This window comes from Mycteria americana, chromosome 4, assembly GCF_035582795.1.
Source record: "Mycteria americana isolate JAX WOST 10 ecotype Jacksonville Zoo and Gardens chromosome 4, USCA_MyAme_1.0, whole genome shotgun sequence".
NCBI lineage: Eukaryota > Metazoa > Chordata > Aves > Ciconiiformes > Ciconiidae > Mycteria > Mycteria americana.
In genome coordinates, this window is record NC_134368.1 from 61635931 (window position 1) to 61656446 (window position 20516).

General features: G+C 40.3%; 1 protein-coding gene across 1 annotated transcript in view; it reads left to right on the forward strand.

Moving 5' to 3' along the window:
- The first annotated feature begins 5185 nt into the window (after positions 1-5185).
- The window catches only part of UBA6 (ubiquitin like modifier activating enzyme 6), a 31561-nt gene continuing 16230 nt past the window's right edge, over positions 5186-20516 (forward strand). Inside the window, exons 1-14 of the mRNA XM_075500794.1 lie at positions 5186-5330; positions 5652-5779; positions 8115-8177; positions 9719-9813; positions 10643-10671; positions 11470-11564; positions 12107-12218; positions 13334-13414; positions 13975-14097; positions 16291-16414; positions 17607-17710; positions 18562-18624; positions 19672-19748; positions 20419-20485. Coding sequence (XP_075356909.1) covers positions 8137-8177; positions 9719-9813; positions 10643-10671; positions 11470-11564; positions 12107-12218; positions 13334-13414; positions 13975-14097; positions 16291-16414; positions 17607-17710; positions 18562-18624; positions 19672-19748; positions 20419-20485 — 1011 coding nt within the window. The 5' untranslated portion in view covers positions 5186-5330; positions 5652-5779; positions 8115-8136. The remainder of the gene's footprint in view (positions 5331-5651; positions 5780-8114; positions 8178-9718; positions 9814-10642; positions 10672-11469; positions 11565-12106; positions 12219-13333; positions 13415-13974; positions 14098-16290; positions 16415-17606; positions 17711-18561; positions 18625-19671; positions 19749-20418; positions 20486-20516) is intronic.

Below are 20516 nucleotides of genomic sequence, written 5' to 3' on the forward strand. Positions count from 1 at the left end.
GGCCATGGGACTGCTTAGGTTGTGAACGCAGGACTCACAGGAGTCTGTATGAGACATGATAGAAGCTGCAAGCCCCACAGCTGAACCTACTACAGCTGAAAATTCCTCTGAAGCATCCTGCCTCCCCTTCTGCTCAGGACTGGGGGTCTCCTCAGCCTTCCTACTGTGCAAGTTCTCCAATAATCCGCATCCCTGGGGATGAGATGCTCAGCATTTCTTGAAAACTCACACCCTGAATTACAAGTCTACCTATGGATGGAAAAGCCTATGTTTAAGCCTCAGTGGTGGAGGAGGGGTGTCTTATTATTAGGCTCCTTCCAGTCTTTCTATATATCTTTTGAATTTCAGTAAAAGACAAGATGCCTTATCTCAGAAAGAAATCTATTGAATGTTTTAGATTAGTTTTGGTTTTGAAATAGTAGTATCTTTATTCTGATTTTCCATGTCTGTTATAAAAGGAAAAGGATCTTGGGACAGGTAGGAGGATAGTGAGATGCAGCAAATCCGTTTCCTTAATTTATTGATGAAGTTTGTAATTTATGCACTTTTGAGTTGCTGCTATTTTTCAACTAAGAATTTAGTCTGGGCCAGGTTCAGTTACAAAATAGAAACTTCATGGAGTTGTGGATTAGGTCACCTGGAAACACTGTTTTCTTCTAGTGTTCAGGTCCCCTTTTTTCGAAAGCATCCTTTGGAAGAAAATTACATCTAGGTTTTGTGCCTCTTATTGCTCTGAAGGTGAAAACCATGACGTGTATCCTTCCTTATAATCAGCTGATGAATTCCAATTGAAAGTAAACAGTAGTTCACTTTCATAGATAGCTAAGGCTTTGTTTTGCACTGAAATCTATCATTTTGCCTGGCAAATGGAGAGGCAACAGTAAGGAGGTGAGGCCCAGATTAAATACAACCCCTATAAACTGGTTCCTACCTCACACTGCAAGTGACATGTATATATAATACCTTTAAAATGAGAAAGACAGCCTTTATTTCAGATTTTCTCGTGAGAGGCCAAACAGCCAAGAGGTGTGTGGGAGAATGTCTACCTTACTCAGGGAGTCCTGAGCCAGCCAGATGCACTTTTCACAAATTTCTTAGCAAACTGTCTGGCCTGGGTTTGTCTTATACTCCATGTCAGTGTTTTATTTATGAAGACTCTGTTTGTTTTCTGCCCTAGAATAAAACAAAGAGAATATTGTATGATTAAAGAAAATATTTTTAAAAACCTTTTATTGTTGTTGATGTTAAGATTTAGCAAGGATTTAAACGATATACAGGTAATATGTTTCATAACATTAAATGTATTTAAAAACAATTGCTCCTTTTTTGTCCTTTTTTTGCTTAATAATAACCAAGTTAAAAATTGTATATGATACAAAATAGACCAATCTTCCTTATTTTGATATAAGACTATTCTAAAACTGCAGCGTGCTCTGTTCATTCCCCATCCTAGGAATTGTCTTTAACAGTGGTTGGAGCTTTACAGATGTTTCAGCAAAGACAAGGTGGGACATCTGCTTTTCTAAAATACTCAAAGGTGAATTTCAGTTAAGCTAGTTTGCTTCCGTAAGCTTCAGTAAGCTACACAAATTTGAGAATGGATCTGAAGCTTCATCCAAGAATCTACCACCTTTCTTCTGGCCTTGGAAAAACTTATCCTTGTAACGTGGTATTCCTGGAAATTGGCTGTAGGCAGGTCTACGCAGCTGATGTACCAATTCTCCTGCGATTTCCCAGGCAGATTTAAAGCATAAAGAAATGTGTTCCATACTTCTGGTTATTCAAATCGGGTTGTTTGAGGCTTGCCCAATGCTAATTTTCAGCCTGGAGCACAAGTAGGAAGAGAAATAAGAGGCTGATTGCACAAGGCCTAATCATGTGCAGAGGTCTGGTTGAATGACATCAATCCATCACCAGGATTCCTTATGTAAGTAAAGCTTGTATAAATTCCAATTCCATATCTGCTGTTCCTGTTAACAAATTAGAAGAGCTGAGAGCCAAAAGTTATTATTTAACCCAATGAATATTTATCTGGCAACTCGCAGCCTGGGTTAGAGGTGCACGTGCATGGAAAAGCTGGCTCTTGCTTTTGGAAATGCACATGTCAGTGTGGAATCAGTTTAGGTAACTGGTGCTCTTGTTTATCTGGATCAGGATTTTAACAACATTGTTAACATGGTTTCTAGGAAGGTGTCACTTGCTAGAGCAGCCTTAAGTGGCAAGATCCTTTGGCCCACCCCATTGGGAAGCTGGAGTCCTTTTAACCATGCCAGCAAAGCACTCCCACACCACACGTTCTGCCAAAAAGAGGAGACAAAGCCTTGCCAGTCAGCACCTTGCTCCTGGAAGAGTTGAGGGTAAGCTATAGCCTATGGCAGGATGTTTAGAAACCCATTGAAGGATGTTGATGTGGATTTATGGTGACTTCTGCACTGGTCTGTGTGCTAAACTGAATTGTGTTGGCCTTAGTACTTTCAAATAACACATTTTTAGGGAGAAAACTACATAAGAGTTTTGTCTGCTAATTTGCTTATTAACTAAATAAATCAGGGAAACAAATGCATCCCCCCCAAATCCCCACTTTGGAATCCCTGTTAAGAATGTGAATTCGTGCCTGGAAATCAGGAAGTTTAAAGACTAAAAAAAAAAAAAAAAAGTGCAAGCGGCTGGGATTTTCCCAGCAGATTGGAAAGGAGATTTACAGCTGTATCGGCTTCAGCTCCTTTTGAAAATACTGGCTCTAAAGATGCATTCAGTACCTGCATGCAAAATAAATCTTCAGTAGTGCACATAAACTGAAGTTACAGAGATTCTGGGCATGAGTTCAGAGGTGGTGGTGTTCTCCTGACCACAGCCACGTACCATCAGTAAGTCAGTAAACTGAGAGCCTTGCTTCGTACCTTTTGCCAATCTCAAAAGCTATAGCTGACTTTAACATGGTACAAATATGGATTTGGGATTTCCTTTAAAATTAATTTATTTAACCAAATTTACTGATTTTACAGTTATATGTATTTTTAAAAGAGACGGCTATGGGGAAAAAGAAAGTTAAATGTCTCCAGATATTTCAAATTTTGCAGTCTTGGAAAATAAGAGAAAAACCTATCTATTTTTTTATTTGGTACCATCAACCTAGAGGACTCCTCAGTATACCTACTAATTGATGCATTTGGGAACCAGTTTCTTTGGCTTCTGGGGTAAACAGAATCTGTCCATTTTTATTTGGCAATTTATCTTAGAATGCCTATGTTCACAGTTTCACTGATGTTAGTCTTTGCTTAATTACTGCTCAACTGTTAGGCGAGAATTAATTGGATGTTCTTGTTTCTCTATTTAGGCAAAAGGCTTTTCAGTATTCACTGGTACTATGCAAAATCTGTTTCATGTGAGATGACTGCATATCAAAGTGACTAGTGTCTTAAAAAATGCAATGACCAGGACAGAAAGATAGCAGATTTTTTTTTTATTTTTCACCACACATTTGATTGGTAAGTTCTTAAAAAGAAGAATTGTTAGTTTAACCTTAAAAAAGAATTGGAAAAGGTACATTTTTTAAGGAAAGGAACCATAAAATTAAAGGTAAAAATCACTGACAGAACTAAAAATTAGCAAAGTGGCAAAACTGAAGCTGACTTTTTTGCTGTCTTTAAACTCTCCTTCACTTTTTTCCACCCTTTATAGCTGGGACTCCGGTTAATTCTGTTCATCAGGCACATGCATGCTCTTTGAAATTATTTTATTGAAATAATGGAAATAATTTTATTCTTGTATTTTCTGATTTTTATGTATTATGTGAAAAAGCTACAAAGCAAATACCAGCCTTACATATCAATTCCTTTACTGGTAAGGATTGCAGTCGCCATCCTGAGTAACTGAACTGCTTTCTCCGTTTATCCCATCTTTCAGTCCAGCATTTCAGACTTCTAGTGGCCTCTAGTGGTTCTTTGAAATTTGCCCACATCTTTCTTCTCTAATAATTTGTGTGTCACAAAAAAGCTGTGTAGCAGACAAGTACTTTCACCCTGATCCTGCCAAAGCATAGCCCATGTTTGAACGAGCACAGTGTTGTCCAGCTGCTCTTAGTCTTTGTTACTAATTCAGTACCAAAGCTGTGTGCATTGTTGGGCTGAGGTGTAAATCTTGAGGAAGACATGGAGGGTTGCTAGAACTCTGTTCGTTAGGGAGAGATAAGTGCTAAAATAATGCATTGGATGCTCTCAAAGAGGACAAAACTAGGGTCTTCTTGCCCCTAGAAGTTCCCAAAAACCCAATAAAGATAGCGAAAAGGCTTTTTTTTTTTTTTCTTGTGTACTGTAGGGTGCAGATGGTTGGTGGGGTTTTTTCAGTTACTCATATTTTAAAATAAAAGGTGACTATTCTGTATACATTGTATGCAATGACATTTTTCAGTCGTTGCTTGTGCAGTAGCATGAATCCCTCCCATCCTAGCTAAGATGTGTTAATGGTATCAAGAAAGATTTAAACTCATCTCACCTACCCCAATGATTAGGGATAATGAAAGGGAAGGCAGGGTTTAAGTTGAAGGGAGATTAAACTGCCTGATGGGAAGGCGGGCAGTGCTGGGATCCTAATCCTAAATTTGGGAAATGGGAGAGAAAATATTCATAGGAGGTGATGTTGAGTTGGCGGTGGAGGCAAAGCGATGGTTGCCGCAGCTTGCTTTCTCCTGGTTAAACGCCACCAAAAAAAAAAAGGGAAAATGTTTCCACGAGCCTATGTACCATGTTGGCAGGGGAGGTACGTCAGTTTTGACCACTTTTTTCCAAATCTCTGCTCCTCTACGGCCTTGGATGCTCTCTAGCATTTCACAACTTTGCTCCCTTAGCCCCTTTTAATGAAATTTTGCCTGGTTTTGAAGTAGATGACATCTTGCTGATACTCTCCTGCAAGATGCGGAGACAGTTACCTCAGGAGCAGGGCTCAGAAGCGCCCTTGGTCGTCTAAACTGGTAACGCTTGAACCTAACGGGGATTTTTTTTTTTTTTTAACAACACGCTGTGTGACTTTTTGGGCAGAAAGTGGTGGGTTTTTTAATGGCTTATGCGCCTCTCGTTGGGCAGTAGCGAAGAAGACGCTACCCGCCGCCATGTCGCGCCCCGGCTAAGGACGCCCGCCGCGGCCCGCCTCCTCCCGCCGTGAGGCGGGAGGAGGCGGGCCGCGGCGGGCGCCCTTAGCCCGGCCCCTCATGTCGGCGCAGGCGGGGAATCGCCGCGGCACCGGCGCTGCCGTTTCCCACCCCTTTCCTGCCTCTTCCCCCGTCGCTGCCGGCAGCGCTCAGGCCTTGATCGCAACGCCAGGCCGCCGCGGTGGTGAGGACGGGCGGCGGCGGCGGGGCCGAGGAGGGGGGCCCCTGTGGCGGGCGGCGGGGACGCAGCGAGGTCGGGGTAGGCCGGCCCGCCGGGTGGCGGTTCCCAGCGCCTCAGAAGCGCCCTGAGAGCCGGGGCGTCGAGATGGGGGGCTGCAGCTGGTCTGGCTCTGCTGGCACCCGGGTCGGGTTCGTTTCGATGCCAGTCGGCTCTGCCTCGGACCCCGCTGTAGATCCGAGGTGTCGTTTTTCCCCATTAGCCCGGCCGGGCAGCTAACAGCGGGTCTGAGCGTCCTCTCTCTGTCTCTCTCTGCCGACTGAACAGGGAGCCTGCGTCGACTGGGATCCGCCTCTGGAAACCCTGGGTAGGTGGGATGAATCCAGGCCTTCCCGCCATCCCAGCCTGCTGAACAGCAAGTAATTAATACTACTTCAGCCTGCGCTGACTTGGAGGTAAGAAACACCGTGAAACCGGCCCACCACTGCAGCTCCTGTGCCTTCGCTGGTCTTTGGAGCATCTTAGTCCTTCTTGGTAACATGCAGCTTCTCAGTTTGTCCCTGGGTTATGTCCCACAAGCAGCCGAGGCTTTAAAAAATGAGGGACATTACTTACACAGTTAAATGGAAGCCTGGCATTAAAACTGATAGCATTGGCTTTTAAAAGGAAACAGGCGAGTGTATAAATGTCGAGCATCTGGTAAACTAGGACATAATGTTAGAGTGGCTTTTTTCCCTCTCATATTACATGCTTTTCTTTGAGACAGATTCATTACCAGTTGAACTAAAATGAGAAATACAGCGTGGATGCAGGAATACATTAACAAAACTTTGTCCTAGAGCCACTTGACAATAGTACCACTTGACAATAGTACCACTAAGTTCTCTTTTGGAAGGAGGTGTTTTGCCATACCTGATGGCTATGCTGGCACCAGCTCAGTGCTGTAACGGAGAATGCAGGAGAAGAACTGGGAATTGATAAATATATTGGAAGAACCACTGTCAAACGGGTCTGTGTACAGGTGGAGAAGGTTCTCTTGTGGGTTTATCGCACATCCTCATTGTTTACAAAAGGCTGTTTGGGAGGGCACACTGATTGACATGGCTGTCAGCAACTACAGCAGAGGAAACTGGGTGTTTTTATCCAGGGGTGGATCACCTTCCCCACCTTAGTACCACAATCTGTTTATGCTGGGCAGTCCAAGAGTGCCTGTCCTGTTTGTGGAGGGTGATCGTGGAGGAGCAGAACAGCTCAGGGATGGTTGCTCTGGGCCATTATGAGATGGTACTGGCTTGACTTGAGGGGAACTTCCAGTCCTGTGTCCCAGGCAGTGGCTGAAATAAAGGCTTTTACCTAAGTAGGGACTGAAGCCCGTGACTCTCAGATGAGGTGTGTTGCACTCTGGCTTGAGACCTGTCTGGGTCCTGGGATGGTCTAGTAACACTGGCATTGTTTGTCTCCAGCCCTTGTTGTGTGAGGGCACGGGAGCTGCACTGGTGACTGGTGGTGTAGGTTGCAATGGAGGTGCCTCGTGTTGACTGTCTTGTGTGCTAGCTTATGTGTAGGAGTTAGTATCCATGCTGTGGAAGAGCTTAACTGGTGAGATTTGTGGCCTGTTTTCAGTGTAACTCTGTCCCTTGCTGCGCTACTTCAGTGCTTTCTAATTCAGCCTAAAAAATCAAAAGGACAAATTTCAGGTCAGAATGTTGTAGTCTCCAAGTTGTGACAGGCTGCAGGTGCTGCACTTCAGAAACGTTAAAATGTTTGCCAAAACCATCTGAACATAGATAGGAGTTAACCTTTGGGCAGGATTGCCTTGAAAGCTGTTTTGGGGTATATATGTGCTCTCAGAGGAAGAAACTCCTTGGTATGTCTGGGCCTTTACTTTTCAATCTCTTAGGAGAAAGGGTTGTCAGCCGTGTCTAGTTTCTAAGGCAGTTTGTAGGGAGTTGAAATAAGATGTGTACCTTCCTAGTAGTGATGGGTACTGGTGTTCTAGGTCAAACATGGCATCTGTTTTGCTCATCCTGTATTTGGTGGCAGTCACCTGCCAGGTCCAGGAAGCACTAATTCCCAGCCTGCCTAACTAAGAAACAAGCTGCCCAGTGGCAGTTTGTTCCTAATCCTAGTGCTTAGTTATCACTAAGGCAACTTAACAATGAAAAAGTCTTTGCTAATGACTGGAGGCCTTAATAGCACAAATTATGTTTTTTCTTAAAATCCTATCAAACTGTTTAACTTGATGTCTTAGTTAAATGTTGCATTAATTCAGATCTTTGGGTATTGATTTCTTTAGTTAGCTAAAACAGTAACTTGTTTCCTAAGGATTTTCAGTTAACGTAGAAATAACGCAGCATAAATAACTATTTCTAGTCGTTGAGGGATCTCCTGTCTTTTATTAAAAAAAAAAAAAAAAAAGGCACCAGTCAGGTAGATGCAAGTTAAACAGCTTGGAGCTGTTAATATAAAATGAAATTGTACTTTTAGTAAATCTAACTGTGGCAAATACAAGAACTGAGTCTTGCGTCTCTGAAGTGGGGAAATGAATATGTCTGTCTGTATTTTGAAATCATTTATTGAAGGTTTGGGGATTCTTGTCTTCTGGCTCCTGTGCATTTTAATTACCTAGATGCTGTGGTGTTCTGTAGGCTTCTTAATGTTCAAAGTGATTCCTATGTAACATCACTTTTTGTGATTTTCTGTTCTTCTATTGAAGAATTGGGGGGGGGAGGGGCAACTGTGAAATTGCATCCAATGTAACCAGATTATTTCTTTTTGTAACCCTTCTAGTGTAAACAAATCACATTGCATCATGGCAGCAGACTCTATGGAAATTGATGATGCTTTGTATAGGTAAGAATATCTGATTTTTAAGCGTTGCTCTTGACTTTTCAGCAACCCTTATGTTTACATGCAGTAATGTGAAAGACAAGGCTTGAAAACACTATCTATTGCCAGTTACCTAAAGGTGTGTGTACTTGTGCTGCTGTGTCCCTCCTTTTGTAAGGCAAACACCCCAAAGTGTTCAGCAAGTGAAATAGAACGTGCTTCTTGCAAAGTTAATGGTGAGAACTGGTTGAATTGAAGATACAATCCATCTTTCTGTAAAACTGTTCCTTTATTGCTCTCATAACAGGTGTTTTCTGCCCATTATTAGTATTTGACCAGTAAAAAGCATACGTCAATACTATGGAGTTGTACAAAGTTCCAATAATATCAATAATGTGTGCTTTTTGGAAAACAGGAATAATACTTCTCCTATTTGTAATACAGGTTTTCTTTCTGCCTTTAGCTTGTTTCCCCTTTGACAAAGTACATATTCCTCTCTTTCTTGTTCCTCATCTTCTTTCACTACCTTCTTTTTGCCTTCCTTTTCAACATTATGTAATTTTTCTCCTTCATAATTTCATTTATTCCTCAGTCTTTGCCATACTTCTCTGTCATCATGACCATCATCAGTATCTCTGTTATCCTCCAGACTTCAGGGTGTTGGGTTTTGGTTTTTTGGGTAGATTTAAAAAAAAAATATTTTTTTTTTATTACTATTTTTGTTTTAATTTGTTAGCTGGGAGTGGCTTGAGATCACTTGGCATGGCAATAGTTCAGAGAGCCTGTACTGGAACAAATAGTATCCCTGGAAAAATTTGGTGGGATGAAGAGCTTCTTTATATATAAAAACAATAATAATAAAAAAAAATCACCTGTATGCTGAACAAATGAGGCTTCTTTTTAATTTGGCGCAATGCTTCTTGTGTTGTATGTGTCATTTTACTTTTTGACACTAGTCTTATGAAAGTCATATTTTTCCTTGGTGGAAAAGGTGGTATTTAGAATGGTTTAAGTTTCATTGTATAGTTGGAAACTAAGATTTTTTCAGAGCTCAGGATCTGACTACAAAAGCTGCTGCACCCTCTGGTTTGAAGATTTCTGGTAACAAAGAAATTCTTTGGCTTGCTTGTGTCTTCAGTAGTTAATTCCAAAAACCTACTATCCTGAATAGGTTTTACACTGATTTAAAATTAAGTTATTTCTCTTCTCTAAAAACTGGCATTGAAAAGGTCTGTACTAAATGCATTTCACTATTTGGATTGTGAGTGCAAATATTACATTTGATATACATTTATTTCCTAAAGCACTATACAGTTCAGATACATGCATGTTATGTCCTCAGTTGCTCGTTGAATGGAGGGCTGGTAAATAGAACTGTGCACGTGTCACTAGTGACACACAGTCATCTGCAGAACTTGGTATTGTGGATTAGAAACTGATTGGGATGATAGAATAACTGAAAATATATGAACTTCTTTGGAAATGACCAGGAATTCTTGACTTGCTTTCATATGCTCTTGACTTTTTTTGTATCTTATTTTGATCTGAATTTATCTTTGCTGTAGTCGCCAGAGGTATGTTCTTGGAGACACGGCAATGCAGAAGATGGCTCAGTCCCACGTATTCCTGAGTGGTATAGGTGGTCTTGGTGTGGAGATTGGTAAGTTAGGTAACATTTATTTAAGCAGATGTGTGTATGTAAACATACTGTCCCAGAATACTTGTAAAGCTTATTTTAGATGTAATAAGCATGTCTGAAGTATCCGAGTGAATTTATATGTGCATGACGCATGAGTAACATAGCAGATGCAGGAAAGATCTTGGACTTTTCCCTAGTAAGCTTTTTACTAGAAAACACTTCAAAGTTTACTTTAAAATGTGCTTCCATGGGCCAGATTGCTTGACCCAAAATCTTGTGTCTTGGGTGAAGGTTGAGGGTGGATAAGCCAAGTTATTCCTTTATGCATCAGTATCAATGAATGTAATACAGAAACAGCTATAGCCTGAATTATCCCCATGTGGGAAATGGGGGGGCGGGACATAGGAGAACAGATGCAGTTTGGTGAAAAATGCATAACTGCCCTGGTGCAAGAGACTCCTTAACAATTTCCCTGACTCTATGAGCAAGACTTGTCTTGGCTGGTTCTTACCTGGAGTATTACCCTTTCAGGTGGCTTTAATGGTACTCTGCACCAGATGCCAGAACAGAGTCATGGGGTTTTGTGGTTTATTGTCATTAGTGTCTCTGTAATCATGCTTGTGGGATGAACAGCTGACAAACAACAAATGTAGAGAGCCTTTTTAACCTTGCTCATGTTATTCTGCTTTCACTGGTGCTGTAGAATGCTTGAGCCAAATGTAAAAGAGAACAAACCCTTAAGCTGTGAAGTTCTTAGCAATGACATACTGAACCCACATAACTATTCAATTACAGATTTGCAAGAAATCTGCAACCGTCCCTCTCTCTTTCTGTTTGTGTTTTTTTTCAGCCAAAAATATAATTCTGGCTGGGGTGAAGGTATGTAAAACAGTTCTGTTGTTGGGTATTCTTGGGTGAGCAGGAGAAAAAGGGACAACACTACTAGCTAGCTAATCTTAAGCTTCTGAAACTATCTTTCAGTAGAAGGATTGCAAAACATTTGAGGACCTGGGGGTGAAAACTTTTAATGATCTGGATGTTCTAGTGGTACGGTCCGAGTCTCACGTTAATGTCCACTGCACTCTGAAATACCTCGTGTAGTATTTTAGCCAGCTGCTGATCAGACATTGAATCCTTTTGTACAAAGTGGCCTCTCCTAAATGGAGTGGTATAAACTCAAAAGCTAAACTATTCAAAATACGTTATCCTACTCTGTCATCAGTCAGAATCCTTTTGTTAGAATGGTTGGGTGTTTTAATCTAACAACTGCTTTTGTGCTGCTGGGATTAATTTTATTAGCGAGAAGCCTTTTAAAACTCTTTCTTCCAATCAAGAAAACAAACGTGTTTATAATTTTGGGAGTCCGTTAATTTACAGATCACAATTGCCCCTTAATTGCAGTGTGGCAAAAATCATCCTCGGTATTTAAATGCTCTCATCAGTGCAAGCTGGGAGGAAAATGCATAATGAAATACATATTGCAGATGCGTTTCTGTCTCTCAAACAGTAAGAGTTTTCTTGGAAAAGAGGTTGGAGGAGCTTGTTCTTGTACATGGTACAACTAAATCTTCTGCAGTGCTAGTCCTCCAGCATTTTATGTGGGGCTTAATCCATCCTTTTGGGTGCTGTGACCAGGTACACTTCTTCCAGTAAATGCTTTTTGCTGAACTTTTGTAGGCTCTTACAGTTCATGACACCAAGCAGTGCACGAAATGGGATTTGGGGATCAATTTCTTCATCCATGAAGATGATATTACCAGTCAAAGGAACAGGTTGGTGAAGTCTTTGGAGTGAGGGAGGACTGAACTTGACTAGGCGTAACAGTTTCATCAGCAGCAAAAATAACAGTTCATTGTCCAAGAGCTGCTAATACATATCAAATATTTGTTAAACCCTTTCTCTGGAGTTACTGGCTTTGAGTACCGTGCCCAGGTAGGTATTAGGGGAAGTCTAGGGGAACTCCAGTTGGGACTGGAGTTCTGTCCGAGTCAAACATCTCACTTCTTGCAGTTGGGAGCTTGTAGTGTAAATTTAAGAGTGGGGGCCAGGGTGCGTTTCTTCCTTGGGCTTTCTCAGCCACCTGTGCAAGGCTAGAAAACAGCCATGACACCAGATCATCAATGAGTCCTGTTGTATATTGGACAGAGGTGTTTTCCTCAGACCTGCTAGGAATTTAAGTGTGAATAAATGAGTTGGTGATTGTTGCCAGGAGAATTCCTGAGGGCCTCTTATAGGGCATGTGTGGTATGAAATTCTGTATTGAAAATACAATTTTGTACATCGATAAAAAACTTGAAAGTTACTGTTCTTTCAGGGCTGAGGCCACACTTCATCGTATTGCAGAACTCAATCCGTATGTCCATGTAGCAGCATCAACTGTGCCACTAGATGAAACCACAGATCTGTCTTTTCTAAAGCAGTACCAGGTATGTCACTCTTAAAGCAGTTGTTATGTGGTATTTTGCTTAGAGCAAACAACTTGGATTTATTTTTTATATAAGTAAATAAAATGAAAACAAACTTTAAAGTACATTCTGAGATGATGTAAAGAAAGAAGTAGGTCTTGTATTTGGACTAATGAAATGGTCGTGCTTGTTTTTTTTCAAGGCTGAAACAGTGGTTTTGTGTTCCTAGCACTTTCTTCTGACATTTATTATGGAATTTACTATGACAATAAATAGCTAAATGAGAGATTGCCATACAATTTTTTTGTTGTTGTTCGAAGGTGAAACTGTTACTTCTTTTTGCAGCTATATAGCACAGATGTTCTACATATCTTTTGTGTGCTGTATTCCAGGCAGTAGAAACTCAGGCTGTATAATTAGAAAGATCATTTGTGTATGTATGTATCTAATGAAACGTAAGCTCCTCTGTGGTGGAATGAGGATGTTTTCACTTGTTCAGTCAGCTGTCTCCTGCCTGTGTGCATGGCTCAGTCTGAGTTGGGAACTTTTACTCTGTGGCTATCGGTTGTACCCAAGCTCACCAAATTTCTGAATGTCCCAGCTATAATAAGCTATGTATAACTGAACTGGGTGCAGTGCATATGCTTTTTTGTAATCCAGTACTATCCTAAACTTTAAAAGTGTGCTTGCAGAAATTGTATGTCTGCAATTTGATGAGCACCAGTGCTTGAAGCTTGTGCAGGCTTCTTGGTGTGCACTGATGAGTATCATTTGTGTTTGTTTTGCTAACTTTTAATCTTAAAATTCAAGATCTACATTTTTTTTCTGAGATTATCCATAACTGTTTTTGTAAGGATTCTAATTAGGTTTTGAATTTCACAGCTGCAGTAAAAAAAAAATAAAAGAGTGAGAATTTGCTGTTCTTGTTCTTGCTCATCTTGTTTTCAGAACTCGTGGAGCAGTAACCTATCTGTTCCAATGTGTAATGAGAAAACTGACTCAAGGCTGCTTTCTCTTATGCATGGGGGAAAGGAATCAGGACACCTGAGTAACTTACTGTTAGTACTACTTTTTCCATAGCCTGTAGATGCTGATTGCTTTCAGTGGCTTAGAGTTATTTCTGTTCTTGTTCACAGTGTGTCATATTGACTGAAGTAAGTCTGTTGCTGCAGAAGAAGATTAATGACTTCTGTCATGCTCAGCAGCCTCCTATTAAGGTAACAGAAAAAATTAAACACATGAATAATCCGTACAGTGTGCATTCTGGACCTCCAACATATTCTATCCAGAAATGGAGAAAGCTGGTTATGAGTTATATAGTTCTATGCAGATAGCATGTTGATGGAGCAGTATGAGTTTTGGGAGCATGATGCTGCTACTCTGTACGCGTGTCTGGTGTTATCTGGTTATCAGCCCAGATAACCATAGCTTGCTTCTTAAAAAAAAAAAAAAAGTTCTGCTAAAGAAATAGTTTTCACTGTTAACTCATAATTGTTCTGAAAGAACATGCTGAGGCTGAATGTAACAGTAGTAGAAATGGCAGTATTTCACTGCGTATTGATGAGATTCCTGTTTTTGTGTAGGGATTCTGAAATGCTCATGCAGATTCAAAGTCTATCGTGAATGCTGTGCTATATAGTCAGTGGCCTGGGTGCACATGACAGGTTTCCACCGTAGAAGTTAAACCTGCTAGTCTAGGACAACGTTGAATGTGAGAGACCATTCCTTTGGCTTGTGCCATTTTAGGGTTACTCATGATTTTTACTTTCTCTTGCAGTTCATCAGTGCAGATGTATATGGAATATGTTCACGTTTGTTTTGTGACTTGGGTGATGAATTTGAAGTGCTGGATACCACAGGAGAGGAGCCAAAGGAGATCTTCATTTCAAATATAACACAAGTAAAGGACAGAAGTCATTGTGCTGCTTTAATTTTTTTTTTTATAATGACTTGTTATTTGGTATGTGACCAAGCAGAATGTTTCACTTCAGCAGCCTGCTAAGTGATTGAAAATTGGCAGTATAGCAGAGGCAAACAAAGTTACTTCGTTCTTGCGTCCCTATCAAAAACAGTCAGTGATAACGTGTTAACGTTGTAGAGCATGCTGATGCCTCCTGGTCATTACTTACAATGTAACATCACAATATGGAGTCTTTTTTTTTTTTTTTTTTTTTTTTTTTTTTTTTTTTTTTTTTTTGTGAGAGAGAGAAAGAAATGAGGGAATGTAGAGAGAAGAGGACATAGCCTTGGTGTGGGAATAGGTTGTCTTCTAAGGAAGCCCTGAAATAGGCATGAAAATAGCCCTTTTTTATGAGAAACTGCAGCACGTATAGAGGAGGACTACTGGAATGATCAAGGGGATTCAGAGCCTGTTCTGAAAATAAATGTAAGGGCTTGTTTTAACCTACCAAAGCAGAGGTGATGAGAAGAGGATATTATTGCTAATACTTCCAGTGCAGAATGGTAGAGAGGATGTCCATTTGATCTTGTATTATTGTTTTATAAATGGAAACGACTTTAGAATTATAGAATCATAGAATTGTTAGGTTGGAAAAGACCTTTAAGATCATCAAGTCCAACCGTTAACCTAGCACTGCCAAGTCCACCACTAAACCATGTCCCTACATCTACACATCAGCACCACATCTACAGGTCTTTTAAATACCTCCAGGGATGGCGACTCAACTACTTCCCTGGGCAGCCTGTTCCAATGCTTGAGAATCCTTTCAGTAAATAAATTTTTCCTAATATCCAATCTAAACCTCCCCTGGCGCAACTTGAGGCTCCTTCTCTCAACTTTGGAAGTCCAGACTATAACCTCACTCATCCAGTAGCAAGTCTTTTGTCATATCTCCAGTCTAGATGTAATAATAACCAAACTAGAAGGGGTTGTATAGCAAGTTGGTTTTGATCTGATTAATTCAGCTCATGATATGATGATTTGGGTAGCCTGTTCTTTGGTATCTTTAAAAGGGAATGGATGACTTGATTGTTCTCATTAATTACATAAAGAGTACACAGTTATGTTTCATGGCTTGTGCTGATTGCCTGCCAAGTCAAGGAACGAACATATATCTGTATCTATATCCTGTGATTCATAATCTGATACTTGAGTTTAGTTGTATCTTGCTTCCACTCTCTGAAGTGTAAAACTGACCAGAATTACAACTCAATACCAAAACCATCATCAAGTGGCTGTTCTTGTCCTGTGGACAGGGTTGAGGTGGCATTCTGTCCCTAAATCAGAGAAGAATTTTCTCTGGTCAACTCATTTGCCATTCTCCATGCCACAGAGAATGTAGTCCACTGTAATTAAGTTTTATGCTACTTAACTGAAATCTTTCTAATATTGGGAGCTCAGGAAGGGATGGCAGGAGACCTTACAGGCCAGGTTTGCTTGCAAATCCACTATGTTACAGCCTGAGCTGCACCACAAGGTCTTGATGAGCTGTCCTCAGACTGCAGAGGGGTCTTTGTGTGCGTGGGAGGTTGGCATGACATCCTGTAACAGAACAAGATGTTGTCCGAGATTCCTGCAATTGTAAGCTTGTTTGTGATCTGATTGAGGCAGTGACTTTCCTGTATGTAAGGATGTCCAGCTATGTAAGCTTCCTAACTTTCAAGAATGAGTTTGGGGTGTCCTTTTTAAGGAGATCAGATGGAAAGGAAGTATGGAGTAATAAGGACCATTCACAAGACTTTATTTCTTAATAAGTCTTAATAAGGAAATCTTAATGAGGAAATTTCTTTGTACATACAGTCTATTTTTGGCTTGGAAAAAGGAGATAAATTTGCTACTACTTCAGAACAGAACAATGAATTTGCTGAGAACTAACAAATGCAGTTTGCTAACATGCTGAGAACTGTAAAAGGTAAAAATGAGAAAGTCTGTGTTATGAAAACACTGTTAAACTGAAAATAACAGGACTGAAAAAGTTATCATAGGTAACTCCCTTGTTATGGCAGAACTGAGGTGCTGAAAGTATTAGAGGCTGCAGTTCCTATAGACAAAAAGTTATGTGTCTATGATAAAGCGTGACTCCTTTACACACAACACTTTCCTCCTTGCTAACTTTGCCATTTTTGCTTTCAGTCAAATCCTGGTATTGTCACTTGCCTTGAAAATCATCCACACAGGCTTGAAACAGGACAGTTCTTAACCTTTCGGGAAGTTAATGGAATGTCATGCTTAAATGGATCCACACACCAAATAACAGGTAAACTGTTGCTAACTCATTTGCAAGGTATTTATTTTTTGGCTTGTGTTAGTTACTGTAGCCAGAGGAGTACTGAGTTGTGCAGACCTCCAGTGAGCTTGCACAAAAAAATTGCTTTCCGGTGCAAAGGTCTTCTAGTGTTGTCTTGACTCCATTTCCATTTGGTAAAGTCTTTCCAAAGTCATCTTGCCGCTTAAGGAGCAGCGGAAACTCTCGGCTAGTGGAAACTAGTTGGCAGCCTCTGAGGTTACTGTCACTAGTTTGGTGAAACTGTTTTGTTGTCTGGAGGGTCCTGTAATGCCTGTGCTTCTGTCACGGTTTTGGACTAAATTAATACCACTTCGTGTGTCACTGTGTGCCTTGCAGTTTTTTGAGTGACAACTTAAGTGTACAGGGATGCATTGACATCACTGTTTCTAAGGATGCTTTTGAAATGATTCTCATGATTTATGTTTACGCTGCTTTGGACTGCATCATGCATGTCTCGAGGCATGCTACTTGGTTCCTTTTGGATGCTGGGGAATTGCCCAGTTCCCAGATCTGAATGCCCGTTGTCTGGAGCAGAAGAGAGAGCAGGTGGGTGGGGGGCATTTGTTTGTTTTTAACTACTTTGTGGTCTCAGGCAAAAACACAGTACCCTTGAAACGTGGTTGAATCTGTTTTCTCGGGACCCTTTTGTTTTGCTAGTGCTGATGCTGTGTTCAGTTCCTTCCTCTTAATCACGGCCCAGCTTTTGGTTTCAGTTTTCCATGAATTAACAATTTTTGTGTCTTCTTGCTTTATCTGAATTATGGTCCAGGTGGTATGAGAGGAAAGATGTGACTTAAATGCTCCAGCTGCCCTTTTTGATTGCCTGTTGTTCTAGTCACGGAGCTAAAATCCTGCTCTGAGCAGTATACTGGACACTGCTGCGCACAGTCTAAATAAAACTGAGAGTGATTTCATTTTTGTTGCTGAGCTGTGGTCATCAGAATTCTTGTTAAATCTGGTGCCACTTCAAAAGGCTTATTTCGTAACAGATCATGTGAAACTAATACTTTAGCCCAGAAACTGGCAGAAAGGGACAGTCCTGTTAGTTAGGAGAATCAGCTGTGTTTATGCTCTCAAAGCAAGGTTGCATACTTTATTGTATACAGAATTGTAGTATCCAATGACACTTTTAATTATCAGTTGCTGTTTATTCTCTTTTTAGTGGTGTCACCTTATTCCTTCAGCATTGGTGATACGTCAGATATGGAGCCTTACTTACATGGAGGCATAGCTGTCCAAGTGAAGACGCCCAAGATGTTTTACTTTGTAAGTGTGTGCTTGATATAACCAGGTTCTTGAGTGTTAATGGTCTGAGCACTGGAAGCAGAGTTCAGCAGATATGTGATTAGGTTATCCGTGATTTGGGTTTACACTAATTTTATTGGGTAAGAATAATGATACCGATTTACTAAACTGCAGAGAATAGGAAATACTTCAAAGTTACCTGCCAGTGTAGAGAAAAATAAAATTTATGGGCAGCCTATCCCTATACTGCTGGGGACTCCATGAAGGTCTATGAATATGGGTTTCTTGGCAGCCTTCTGAGAAGAAGAGACAGTTGGATGAGTTTGTATAAGAGGGGTTGCAAGCTACATGGTGCTGTGTGCCTTTTTGGGCTTGCAGAAAGTAGATTCTGACTGCCCTCAAACATTCCTGTGAAAAGCTGGGAGCGAGGACCCGCTGCTTCTGATATGAGAATGCACAACTCAGTATGTTGTCTCTGTGAAGCAGTAGCTTCTTGTTCTTCCTGAGTGGGGAATTTCTACAAGCAAACAGCCAGTTGCCTATAAAATCTCTGGTAGCTGACCTCAGAGCAGTTTAAGAGATGGGTCTTGCCCCTAGGACGTGAAACATCTCTGACCATTTTTGATTGACAAAGCTTGCAGTAGATTATTTTATGCATCTTTTGTGGTGTTGGACTTGATGATCTTAAAGGTCTTTTCCAACCTAAACAATTCTATGATTCTATGATTAATAATGGAGAGAGTAATAACAATGCTAGTAGGAAAGGATATGTTTGATTCTTAGCCTCTCCAGGAAGAGTATTGTTTTGCAGGTAGCAGTGACTGTGTTGTCCTTAAGTGGATGTGTTGTTACCATGAATTCTATTTTTCCAGGAACGGTTGGAGAAGCAGATAACAAATCCATTATGCCTTGTTGCAGATTTTAGCAAGCCTGAGGTAATTAGCATGTGGGGATTTGGGCGTAAGTGCTTTAACGTTAAAACTACATGGAATGTAATCTGCAGTTTTATGTGTGGAACCATATCATTTCCTAACTCTATTCTGTGGTAGTTAAATATGAGTTTAAAGTGTGAAGTAAGAGTGAGGTATCAGTTTGTGTGGTCACACAGAATATACATTATGGTTTAGATCACCGTAGAGGCTTGTTATCCATGATTTGCACCAAGTATATTGTAAATGCATAGCTCAGCCATCTCTGCCGTTTAAAATCTCAGGTTTTGGTAAGTCTTTAATTCATGTGAGTATAAATTTTGCAAGCAACACAATGATTTTTCCTGTGTTTAATGATGTTTGGTTAATAAAAATCACACTGGCATCAAAGCTGGGAGAATCAGAAAAAGGTGATCATAAGGTGGTTGGAAACTGGAGTTAACAGTGTAAGAATAAATTTTTTTTCTCTGAAAAGGTAAGTATTCAGAGGTATTTTTAAAATCTGAGAGCAAGCTAGCAGTATTTGCCTCTAACACAATTTTAGTTAAGTATTATGGACATGCAAGGCATGTAAGTCTCAGGATCATTAAAATCTTAAACTAAAAAATGTTCATCTAATGATTTTTTTGTTTGTTTGATAATGTAAGGTCTGACTTGCCTGTTCAGATTTTCTACTTTTGACGTTTAATGCTGGGCTTTGGTATTGATGTTTGGCAAAATGCAGTGCATTCTAATACCTAGTTAAAAAAAGATTACCGCATTTTCCAGTTTCAGCACTAAATTCTTTTGGGGACTCTTTCGTTGGACTTAGTTGAAATGGGTGCTGAATGTGCATGAAGTGTATTGCATTACAACTGAATAATACTTTATACTCCCAGTTTGTAAAAACATTAGTGTAAGGTATTTCAAATTCACTTTTTAATGCTATTTAAAAACTTTTTTGGAGCGGTATGGTTAAGAGACAAGGAAGTTATATGGTAACAGAACAGTTCAAATAGTTGCTTTTGTTTCCTTGAGTTTGTAACTGATCAACAGCTATTGTTGTCTTAACAGGCACCTTTGCAGATCCATGTTGCCATGCTTGCCTTGAACCACTTCCAGGAGAACTTTGGACGTGGACCGAACATTGGGTAACGCTGCAGTCTTGTGTTTGCTAAGCCTTGAATCCGACAGATCTCTCCTTTTATTGGAGTTACTGGTTTGATGTGCAGCAGGGTACCTTGTCTGTCTGGTACTTAATAGATGACATAGAAATAAAAAGTTGAAATCTAGATGAAAAATGTTACCTAATGCATGTCTGGGTTTGTAACAAGGCTTTCCCATTATAGCAGTGACACTTTCTGGGCCCAGGTGGACAGAAAATGCTTCTGGAGGAAGTCCTTCTCTGTTCCAGTTTTTTCACATTGTGGGTTTAATATGGAAAAGTTGTTTCAGTGATTCCTGAATTATCCTGTAGCTTATGGATTAAAAAAAAAAAAAAGTCTGAAGGATTTGTTTTTCATTTTCAGTATTTTTTTTCAGCTGTAGTTCTTGATGTGCATAATTTTGAGTTAAACAAGACGAAACTACTTACAAAGTATAAATCTTAAGACTGGACTTGCACATGGGCTTCTCCATTGAGACTCCTATTCTTGAGCTAACCGTAACATTTAGAAGGTATCTTTAATGCTCACTGTTAAAGCCAATATAAATTTCCAAACGTTTCCTACTGTATCCAGTGCCTTTTTCTCCGTTGATTGTGTTTCTAGAAGGACTCTGGAATGTTTAAGTGATCATTATTGTTTCTACCCTGGTGTCTAGATGCCTTCAAGATGCTGAGGAAATGCTGAAAATAGCCATGTCTATAAGTGAAACACTGGAAAACAAAGTGAGTAAGGAATTACCGTCATGAGTCATTT